The 11959-nt window shown below is 41.5% G+C and overlaps 1 protein-coding gene across 1 annotated transcript; it reads right to left on the bottom strand.

The window, feature by feature from the left end:
• Positions 1-418: 418 nt before the first annotated feature.
• LOC147888326 (pentatricopeptide repeat-containing protein At4g39530-like) lies at positions 419-4265 on the bottom strand. The gene is made up of 2 exons (XM_087392920.1): positions 3971-4265; positions 419-3851 (listed from the first exon to the last, which is right to left on the bottom strand). The coding sequence occupies exon 2, from the start codon at positions 3447-3449 to the stop codon at positions 939-941; it is 2511 nt and encodes an 836-aa protein (XP_087249046.1). The 5' UTR covers positions 3450-3851; positions 3971-4265; the 3' UTR covers positions 419-938.
• Between the last annotated feature and the right edge of the window lie 7694 nt (positions 4266-11959).

Below are 11959 nucleotides of genomic sequence, written 5' to 3'. Positions count from 1 at the left end.
ACCAACCTGGTGGCCCTGATGCAGTGGTCATATTGTGTGGCAACCAGCCTAGTGGCCTAGGCCCAAGTCAATCAGCATAGGGCTCTCTCTATGTCCTCCCTTGTAATCTGGCCTGTGCCATCCTTGTTTGTAACTTATATACATTATCAAAGTGCGTAAAGCCTAAAATATAAGTAAAACATTACACAAACATTCGAATGACTAAGATATCAAATTTAGTGACACAATAGTTAATGATTTTGAAACTCTTTTTTAAGATAGGCAAAACCCAATATATACAAATCTGTATGTACAAGTCACAACTATGACAAATGCCTCAATAAGATGCAAACAAAGGGGCCATTCACAACCAAACAAAAAAACTATTCAACAAATGGTGTAGCAAAATGTAAGAATACTATAATGGACTGTGCTTGGAGGGAGCATGATGCAAGCCAAAGATATGGCAAACAAGAAGAGGTGGTCACTTCCATATATCTAATAAATAGATTTCACACCAATGCTTCAAGGGATATCACACCAGTGGAGGTATGGATTTGATACAAGGCTAATCTTGAGAGGTTTGGGGTTAGCTAATTCCACTCATGTGGCTAAGGACAAGCTGCCAAAAGAGAGTGGTGCATAAGATTGGGTGTGTAGAAGAGGACAAGGTATACCAACTGTACACTCTAGGAACCCACAAGATGATTGAATACAGTAAGGAGACTTAAGGAATGTGACCTCATCTCACCTAATGCCTTCTCCTCCCATTCTCTCAAACAACTACTTTCTCCTAGCTAGGCATATAGTGTGGGAAATATCTTGGTGACCTCATCTTACTTTATGCCTTCCCCTCTTATTCTCTGAGATATCTTCTAGCTTGCATCAGTATCAGAGAATATATTCTAGCTTGCATGTAGTATGGTATATACCTTCCGGCTTGCATGTAAGTTTTGTCCCTAGGAACATTTTGCATCATCCACCAAAAGAGAGTGCATAGTTTCGCCAACACTAGTCCACCAACCTCCTGGCTTCTCCCATGCTTGTTCATTCATTCTCATTGCTTCAACCCTCTCTTTGTCCTCCTGCATGTGAGCGTCTGCATAGATGTGATGCATCAAGAAATAAGCTGCAGCATCCTTTTCATTTAACTGAACTGCATGTTCAAAGGCCTGTCTTCCAACCTCGACATTACCCCACTTTCGACAAGCACCCAAGACAGTATGCCACACCACAAGATTAGGATGGAAAGGCATCTTCTTCACCATCGCTACTGCCTCATCTAACTGGCCTGCACGTCCAAGGAGATCAACAATGCAAGTATGGTGCACGATAGTTTCCGTAATGCCACAGTCTTTACTCATGCCACCAAAGCACTTCTGGCCCTCATCCACTAGACCTGTGTGACTGCATACAGTAAGAACACTAAGGAGTGTTACCCCATCTGGCTTTATGCCTTCCCCTCTCATTCTCTCAAGCATATGAAAAACAATTTCATTTTCTCCTAGCTGGGCATATCCTGCAATAAGTGTGTTCCATGAGATTATGTCACGAACTGGCAGCTTGTCAAACAGTTCCCGTGCTCTTTCCAGGGAGCCACACTTGGTATACACATCAATCAAAGTGTTGGTAACAAGAACATCCCTTTCCAGCCCCTTTCTGGCAATCTCAGCATGTATTTCTCGGCCTTTGTCAATGGATCCTATGCTACCACAAGCTTTCAAGCTGCAAACAAATGTGATAGAATCTGCAGAGACACCCTCAAGTTGCATCTGCTCAAGAGAGGTTAGCGCTTCCTCACCAAGCCCGTGTTCAGCATACCCTGCAATCAGTGCAGTCCAGGATACTACATCTCGAACTGGAAGCTTGTCAAATGCTTCCCGTGCTTTTGCAAGGGAGCCACATTTGGCATACATATCAACCAAGGCACTTCCCACAAGCCGATCTCTTTCCAACCCCTTCCTAACAATCTCAGCATGTATTTCTCCACCCTGGACCACAGCTCCTATGCTGCCACAAGCTTTCAAGCTGCAAACAAACGTGAGAGCATCCAGAGAGACACCCTCCAATTGCATTTGTTCAAAACAGTTCAGTGCTTCCTTACCTAGACCATGTTCAGCGTATCCTGCAATAAGGATGTTCCACGAAACCTCATTACGAACTGGAAGCTTATCAAATGCTTCTTGTGCTTTTGCAAGCGAGTCACATTTTACATACATATCAACCAAGGTATTACCAACAAAGGGATATCTTTCCAACACCTTTTTGGCAATCTTAGCATGTATTTCTTGCCCCTTATCTATGGCTCCTATGATGCCACAAGCTTTCAGACTGCAAACAAACGTGAGAGCATCTGGAGAGACACCCTCCAGTTGCATCTGTTCAAAACACTTCAAAGCTTCCTCACCAAACTTGTGCTCGACATATCCTGCCATTAGGGCATTCCATGAGACTACATCTCGAGCTATAAGCCTGTCAAACACTTCCTGTGCTTTGGCAAGCGAGCCACATTTGGCATACATATCAACCAACATGCTGCCAACAAAAAGGTCTCTTTCCAACCCCTTTTTAACAATCTCAGCATGTATTTCTTGGCCTTCATCTATAGCTCCAATGGTACCACAAGCTTTCAAGCTGCAAACAAACGTCAGAGCATCCGGAAAAATACCCTCCAGTTGCATCTGTTCAAACCAGTTCAGTGCTTCCTCACCAAGCCCCTGTTCGGCATATCCTGCAATTAGCAGAGTCCATGAGACCACATCTCGAGATGGTAGCTTGTCGAATGCTTTCTTTGCTTTCACAAGGGATCCACATTTGACATACATATCGACCAAGGTATTGCCAAGAATAATATCTATTTCCAATCCCTTTGCAGCAATCTTAGCATGTATTTCTTGGCCTCTTTCCGCATCTTTCAGCCTTGCACAAGCCTTCAGCAAGGCCATGAACGTGTACTTGCTGGGATGCACACAATCCTCCTGCATTTTCTGGTATAGGTTGAGAGCATGCTCAGATTCCCCACATTCAATATAACCCATGATAAGAGAAGTCCAACAATAGACATTCCGATCAACCAAGCTGTTAAAAACCTGCTGAGCATCGCACAAACTTCCAACTTGCACCCACATTGGGACGAGATAGTTCCCAAGATATTTATGATCTTCCAGCCCACTTTTGCACATGTAGGCATGCAAGCGCTTGATACATGCTACATTTTTCTTTTTCAAGCACTTGAGCAAAATGCATGTAATGTCCTCAACCAAAGGCAGCTGGGACATCCGTTCCAAATAAGCGAGTGCCTCCTCTAAGCTAAGCATCTCCCTGCCACATTTCCCTCTACGTTCTCGTGCTTTAGATGCATTTATCTGTAATCCAGGCCTAGAGCTGGCCTTGCTACACTCCACCAAGCCGGTCTGAACACTGCATGCTTTGGGAATGTGCATTCCGTTGCACTCCGATTCTTTGAGCATGTCTTGACCCAACCTGACCCGTCTATCTACTTAAGAAATCTGCAACAGACTCGTCAGAGTAGCAAATTTACAGCTTTACATGAGCAAGTCATTAGTTCAGACTCATTGCATACTTGCTTTGCTGCTCACCACTCGGAAGGATCCATAAAGTATTCTACGAAGCATGATCACGATGAAAACAAGTTGAACTACATTCAAAGGGCCTGCCCAGAGCAATTGATATGTGAAACCCTCACAATCGAACGCAGAAATCGCAATGTAGCAGCTGGGCCCCACAATCAGCGCTGCAGGCCTGGGCCGGTATTAATCCTTGATGCTGATATGCTTTTAGTGGAAACCGCCGAGATATTCCAGGCAGCCCATGGGCTACCCCCACACACAGCCATGCAAATAGTAGCCAATCTAAAACGAAGACTATTAAAATTTCAAGGAATGCTCATTTTTCTCATTCACTCGAAACGTATTCGAAGACCTCCCCATTTGGGGCAGGCCAAAAACCAGTTTAAAAATTGTGTCGGTACCTGAGGTCTGTCCTGCAGTAGCTGAACGCGAAAATTGTGAACAAATACGCGTAGAGCCACCCAAAGAATTCCCAGTGCCTCCTCGGCTCCCTGAGGTTGGTTTTAGGACGGCTCAGTATGGTTTCACCCCATGCTCAGCCGAAAGTCACCCTTGCATGATGTAACGACTCCGTGAGCTCTTGATTTGGATTCCTTCCTCATTGCCACATAACTGCCAGTCGCCGCCGCCAGTCTTTGATTAGCCAGTTGAAATTTACCGGGTGGGAGGATTTCTCTGTAATTTTGCCGGTTAAAGTGTGCATTTTGCCGGTTAAAGTGTGCATCACTCTTTCTCATGTTGGAAAAAGGCTTTCCGCCGACCCCGAACAACATCCTAGATCCCTTCCTTCTTGGAGGTGGGCACCTCTATTTATATACCTAGATGAATCCAGGAATATTCCCAAACCTGTAATTTCAATCTCACGATAGTCACTCATACGATTGAAAACCATAAACTCCATCACCCATAGCAAGGACTAGCTACTATGACATCCCCCTGAAGTCATCAGCGCCCAATAGTGGGTGTAGACCACACACATACTTGAGCATCCTTTTATACAAGGTCTTTGTACTGAGTTTTTGTCGGCACTCCGGAGATGAAGGGCAAACTCAGCCATGACAAAGGCTAGCACTAAAGGAGAAGGCTAATCAAAAAGTAGTCAAAAATCTATTCATTCAAGCTACAACTGCTTGTGAAGTCTAAACGATTTCATTTTAGCCTCTCCCAAATGAGCATCTAAATCTAGTCGAATGGAGTTAGGCGGGTTACACACCCATCCAGATGCGCTCATCTAGTAGGGGTGTTGAACTCCCGTGTACTTATACCAATTGACAAGGATATATAAATTTGATCGTCCGGACGACAATTTTTTGTTTGGCACTCATAGACCACCCACGCTCCAAATATTATGAAAACCTTCATTTTCCTACAACGAAAGTTCAGGCTCCTCCAGACTACATGTGAAAAGCATCCCTGCCCGAAAATTGCTCCACAAACGGGCTTTAGTCTCAAGCATTGATTAATCTTCCACACAATTGGTTAGCCAACTTCAAACCTTGAAACATGAGAGGCATCCCACATACCAAATTTTGTGTAATATAGAAACAATCTCATGGTTGCATTCATCAAACCTTTTTGTCATGGAGCACATAATACCTAGCTCTCAAAGACAATCAAAATTCTACTATTATAGAGTTTTGTTTTGGAGAAAAAGAAAGAAAATGAATGAAATTGTCCTTACATGTCACCATAAGCAAGGCTCTCTTACAAGGCCCCTTTTGGGGTGATATTGATACTCACCATATCCTTCCATATCACCATAAGAAGGGATTGCTTACAAGGCCCCTCTTTTGACTCCAAAATTTTTATAATATAGAAACAATGCCCCTAGTATGTTTTTGCCAATTACATGAGCCTCCATAAAACCTACATTGGGGTTCATGGATGCTTTTGCAGCATCCATCAACATCCTTGGCGATATGTAAGGTTCCATTAATATTTTTGGAACTATGAAAATACACATACTTTGTTGATTTCCATATATGCTTTATATGTTTCATTCTTCATGTTTGTAAGTCTTAATTCTTGGTTTTCTTTCATGGGTTTGGTTTATTGCTTCTTGTTTCTAGTTTTTTAATTTTATGCATGTTCAAAAGGCTTGCACACACACACATGTGCACTCACACACGCACGGGCGCACACACACCAAAATAACCTTGTAGTTTTATGCTCATGTTCTTAGTTAGATTTCTTTTCATTACATTGATGCTAATAGCATAATATTTTATGTTGTCTTTAAGCACATATGTTTTATATTGTACCTCCAAAGTAGTTAGTAAATTTTTTATTTCTTGAAAACAAAAACCATCATTATGCATGACTATAAGATCCACAAGTAAAGCACCTGCTAGTTGGGCCACGTTAAACATTGCCAAATATCCATCCCATTTAGGTTTAAAGGCTTCTATGCATGTGCCTACAATTAGGCAATCATGAATGTATTAATGCTAAAATGCAAGAATGTGACAAAACCTGCTTAATTGGTGAATTAGAGTGTGAGCATATGGATTAATATACAATAATAGCTAATGCTAGATTAGGCATGAGCAGCCTTTATAGGATTTGTATGTTTATACCCATTCTTTTGTGGATTCTGTAAAAGAGTTGTATAGTACACGTTCGTGTGCTCTCTCTCTCTTTGTCACTCTTTCTCTTCCCACCGTTGTTTCTTATACTTGTTTCCTCTATGTTCGATTCGTTTGCTTCTACATTGCATTTCAACATGGTATCAAAGGTTAGCCTTCTCTGTCTCAAACTCACCATAGAGTATAGTGTAGTGGGTTGCTATTCAAGCACTCTACTCACCATTGGGTAGAGTGTAGTGGGTTGCTGCTATTCAAGCATCAAGGAATCTACTCTCACCATTGAGAAGAGTGTGGTGGTTGCTATTCAAACATTCAGAATCTTATGAAATTAAGTTGTAGGGAGAGGGATATGACACTTTTGAAGTTTAGAAGGCTTTCTTTTGGCTTTGAAGTGGAACTAAAGGTTGCATTTCCTTATAGATTTGTGAGATGCGTCTTCGTGTTTATAAAGTTTTGGAAATGAGTTCTCTAGAAACATTTATCCACATTTTAGCTTCATGAGGTCTTTTTGTGAATCTTACAAGTGTTATGAGGTTGCATTGTGCTTTCCTAAATTTGAATATTGTTATCATTAACCCTATTTGTGTATTAATCTAAGGAGCAACCCAAGGAGTCAATAAGCAGTGCATAGCATAATTATGTGTGGAGTCAGCAAAGCTTTGCTTGTAATGCATTGAGACTAAGAGCATATTTGATAGGATCGGTACATCCAAAACACTCTCTATAAGAGATTGGATGTACTTTCAAAGTCGTGGTCTAGAGAGAGAAGTACTAGATTTAGTGAGAAGGTGATGCTTACGATGAGAGAACACTCTAGCTAGGACTCTATTTCCACTTAGATCTAATGGATCATCCATTTTGCATCAAGAAATTGGATTCTATTTTGAGACTAGAGAGAGAAAACACTAGTCCTTGATACATGAGATTGAAACTCAAGAACATACTTAATGGAATGAAGCTCTCAACTCTTGGGGCTCACTGCTTAGTTCACTGTTTGTGTTCCTTTGCTTGATCTCCTTGTGTCCCTTACACTATCAACATGATTGATCTCCTTATGTCCATGATACCTTACACTATCAATGTGTACTAGCATGCTTTCACCCTTGTAGCCTAGAGTCTTGCACTCCTAGCTCCTCCTTCCCTTCTCCTCCTCCTCCTTACCTTCTCCTCCTCTATCTTGTCCTCCTCCTTTGCCTCCACTCGACTCCTATTCTCCCTCCTTCTTCCCTTCACTCCCAACTCCTCCTACTCTCCCTCCTCCTTCCCTCTTTCTCCTCTCCCCTCCTTCTACTTCTTCACCACTCTTTTCTCCCTTCCCTACCCACTACTTTTCTCTCCCCCTCCCACTCTAACACCCCATGGAATTGTAGCTTAAACTTCTCAACCCTTGATGCCTTGATCCAGGAAGTAGATAAGCTCTCCACTCCTCAACCCTAGCATTGAACCCCAATGGAGGGGGGAAACCTTCATCAAATCATTTGAAGAATGCATCCTCTTCACAAAAAATGATACGAGAACCATTTCTCATGCTTTAGCCTACATCTCCAACTGGAATATGACCCAAGTCCTATGCTACAACTCTGATTGCTCTTCTATGATGACCAATTTACCATACTCATAGGTGACAAACACCTTGAAACTTGGAAATTACATATAAGTGGAAACATTTTGGTGCCACAATTGGGAAGACTAGCATCTTGAGTAGATGCAAGTCATGCATGAGCTTGAATAAAGAAGTAACCCTAAACAAATGATCTTGTATAAATCCCTCAAAGGATAAAAGATGAAAATTGCTTCCAATTATAGCTAGCTAGATTGAATGTAGAAAAAATCTTATTAAATCTTCCCCCTTCTAGTTCATCCCTCCGTCCTTCATTTTTGCATTCCCTCCTCTCTTTGAATCCTCTCTCACTATACTTCTTTGTCTATCTCTTCCACCATTATCTTCACCACTTTTAACCCCCTTCTCCATTCCAACCACCATCTGCACCATTTCCACCACCATCTACATCATCTCCACCTTTTATCTCCTCCACCATGTCCCCTTCTCACACTCTTTTATTTCCACCGCCTCCACCTTCCCTCTCCTCCACCACTTTCCCCCCTTCCACCATTCCTCCACCACTTTCAAACCTTCACCTTTTATCTCCTCCACAAGTTTCATCTCCTTCACCATTTCTTCCAGTCCAATTGTGTTCTTCCTCATTCTTTTTTCTATACCCTCTTTCTTCCAAAAGAGTTTACCCCCTCAAGAACCTGCTTCCCTCAACCCCCCCCTTGAGGATTGTGCTTAGGCACGTGCATTTACCCTCCCCTCCAACTTTCCCCCTCCCCTCTCTACCCCCTTGATATGTATAGTACGCCCCTCTCAAATTTCCCCCCATCCTTTGTAAAGCCCCCTCCCCCACCCCCACATCTCGTATCACACTTAAGTTTCCCCTCCACACTCCCTTGCCCTCAAAACCCCTGCTCTGGCCCCTTCATTTTCATTCCCTCCTACTAAACCCTCCTTTTCTTTCACAAGTACCCACCTCTTTGCCCCCCTCCCACTTTTTTCATAGTTCCTCCTTGATTCTTGTGCCTATATGATGCCACACTACCATTCACATTGAGCATTTGCTTTCCTTGTTACCATTGAAAAAAATGTGATCATCAATTGAGAAAGTCACCAAGTTGAACGAAGTGGTTGATTGTTCCCAATCACAATTGTGCCAAAGAGAAATGCCAACTATCAAAAGCTCGATGAATAGATGATCAAACTTTGAATGCGGAGCATCCTCAAGCAAAGTTACGTACTTTGGGTTAAAGAATGCACTGGCCTTGTTCAAATATTTCATGGTGGAAACCTCTACAAGTACATCAATAAATTCTTAGTTGTATTCCTAAAGATTCCTCCGTCTATATTATAAAGCATGCACACTTCAAATGCCTACAATAGGTGTTCCAAAAGTTTCAAGGGACACAAATCTTTGTTAATGCCTAGAAATATATGTTTTGTGTGTCACATGATCTCAAGCAAAGGAATCATGATTGAGAAGTCAACAATTCATGCCTTACAAAAGATGAAAGAGCCAAATAGCATAAGCAAATGCACTCATTCATGGGGTTCCTCAACTTTTACAAGCAATCCATTAGGAAAGGAAATTTGCAACAAGATGAAGTACTCTAGATCTTGAAAGAGATGGCCATAAAAGCACTGCAGCCAACTTGATTATGTCACACATGTGGTCGCATTTGAGATGGCAATTGTGTCCATTCAAGCTCAACCTTGGATTCTCGCTCTACTACACGAGCTAAATGTTCTCAATGATGGAGATGAACTATTCAATTATTGAAAGAGAATCCCTTAGGATGGTCTATAATAATGTTCAAAAATTTTAGCATTATATTCTGGGCAACCCATTCATTTTCTATGTAGACCACTATGTGTTACTTTGTGTCATGAACCGGTTGGAGGAAGCAACGTGTGAAAGAATGATGCATAATTTTAGAAGCATTGGCCCTCCAAATGGGGTGGAAGGATTGCCCACGTGAGTGTATTTTTGCTATGACCAACTACTAGAATGCTCTTGCAATCCACATACCACATATGAATGCATAATGCCTCATGCACACACTCTATGCATATACGAGAGGTCATAACCTCTCATGCCTCTTGGGATCCATCCCTTGGGCATACCCCATTATTCTACCCTTAGCCTATGACACTTTTATTTCTACCATTTATTAATGCATACCCATGCATTCCTACCCATTCCTATCCTAGGACCTACATGTGTGAATGCTCCATTTATATTAATCAATTAACATATCCAATACATTATCCATATGGCATTTAGCCATGTAAACCTACCTAGCTTACCTTCTAATTATTACATTTGATCATGCTAGCCTAATACATTCTAGAATACAAAATTGTGTCGTGACATGCCCTCTTGCTTGGGACATAGATGTCCTCATCTACTAGGTATTCTTCTTTGTCTTCATGGTCTTTAGCGCTCATTAGGTTCCTGCATAAACTTCCATATAATATCTTCAATGTTTCATCTTCATGTCTAGTACTCCTGCCAAACAAGTCCAACATTAGTATGTTCCTTTAAAGCAAATTTTCAAATAAATCAATAAGAAAGACAGTGTTTATCTCTCATGTTGTGTCGTCTATATACTCCTTTGCTTTGGACATTCCTACAAAGACTAATTTAACTTTATCCATTAGAGTTAGTAGAGGAATCTAGATCCGTTCTACTTTTCCTTTCCAATAGGATACCATTTCCTAATCTCTCTCCCTCATATGCATGCATTGGTCGAAGTTCCAAGTGACCAACTTGGAACCATTAGTTTTAGGTTGATCAGTCCCAAAAGTTATAAGATAGGCCTAATTGACAAGATCAAGATCACCAGATCTTGCTTGAGTATTCATTCTAGACCATCAGGTCTAATTGTGGATCCACCCATAGTCATGTGTCCATGACTTACCAATTACTTGAGATCTCTCTAAGGTCACTAGACCTTACTAAGCGCTTACATATCCACCACCTAGTCCAACACCTAGGTAGGACTAGGGACCTTTTCAATGATCATTCCAAATGAATCACTATTTTCAATATCTGCATCTACTATTTTATTATCCTACATGCAAATGCATTATTAATTGATTCTTTGTCATAAATGCTCATCTTGAGTTTAAGTAGGTCAATCATTTGACCCTTGTCATCACCGTGCAATTGTGTATTCCATTCTTTTCTAGATGACGAGTCACTTTTGTAGCCTTCATTCAAGTTTCCTCCAGCTACTCCAAATTCGTTCACCATCTAACCTATTCATGGTTACTCCTCCAAGTTGATACATCACTTGTTATGTCTCCTTCTAGGATTCATGATCTCTTTCCTACCCCCACAACTAATCTAGTTCCATCCTCTAAATGTTACTACTCTATGCCTCCATCATGGTGTCAAGGTCTACCCCCATTGAATGTCTCATCTCTCTTTGTAACTTTAATCCTACCTCACTTTGTGGCCATTCTTAGGATAATATAACTCATCCTTGTAGTGTTTTTTGATAGTAGTGTTTTGTAGCCGTCTAGTGTTTTGTAGCAATCCCCTCCTTGCTAATTGTGAAGCGACCCTGCTTCATCTATGGTACTCCTTGATTTTATGTTCTCATAATCTTTCCTAATTTCTATATCCTACAAATTACTTCTTTGCCCTTCCTATAACGTCACCGCTACCTCATTGTCCAATATTGCCACCTCCTTTATCACCACTTCATTTCCCTTTTTAAATGGTCTTTTTCTTTCTATTTCTCTTATTATTATTATTATTTCAAATCCCAATTCTTTTTATTTTCTTTAATATTTCCTTTATTTTGTATCTCAAATAATGTAACTATTCTTTTTCTTTTTCTTACTAATTATGAAGCAACCATGCTTCTTCCATATTACTTCCTGACTAGTGTTCTCCCTTCTCTACTAAGAGAGGGGGCAAAAAGGAGAGAAAGGGGTACTTAGAGGAGAGGGAACTAAGGAGGAGAGAACTAAGGAGAGGGAATTAAGGAGAGGAACTAAGGAGAGGAAGGAGGGTGATTTTTGAGATACGAGGGGGAGATGGCCCTTAAATGTCAACGGCGACTATAGAAGGGCAGAGGCTACAGAGGGGTAGAGGCGGCTGCACATCCGTGGCAGCATTGATACGTGGTGGCAGGGCAAAGGCGGTTGGGTTATAGAGGTTGACGGCGGCAGCCCACGCAATTATAGGGAGAGGCAGACTGAAGTGTCGACGTGGCAATGGAGGCAGAGGTAACTGGCAG

Source organism: Dipteris shenzhenensis, chromosome 21, assembly GCF_047967505.1.
Source record: "Dipteris shenzhenensis isolate YYH24624 ecotype China chromosome 21, Dip_SZ_1.0, whole genome shotgun sequence".
In the NCBI taxonomy this organism is placed as follows: domain Eukaryota; kingdom Viridiplantae; phylum Streptophyta; class Polypodiopsida; order Gleicheniales; family Dipteridaceae; genus Dipteris; species Dipteris shenzhenensis.
This window is presented reverse-complemented; position numbering and strand designations above follow the sequence as displayed.

Excerpts from the sequence above, each read along its gene's own strand:
- LOC147888326 (XM_087392920.1), bottom strand. The coding sequence starts at position 3,449 with ATGCTCAAAGAATCGGAGTGCAACGGAATGCACATTCCCAAAGCATGC.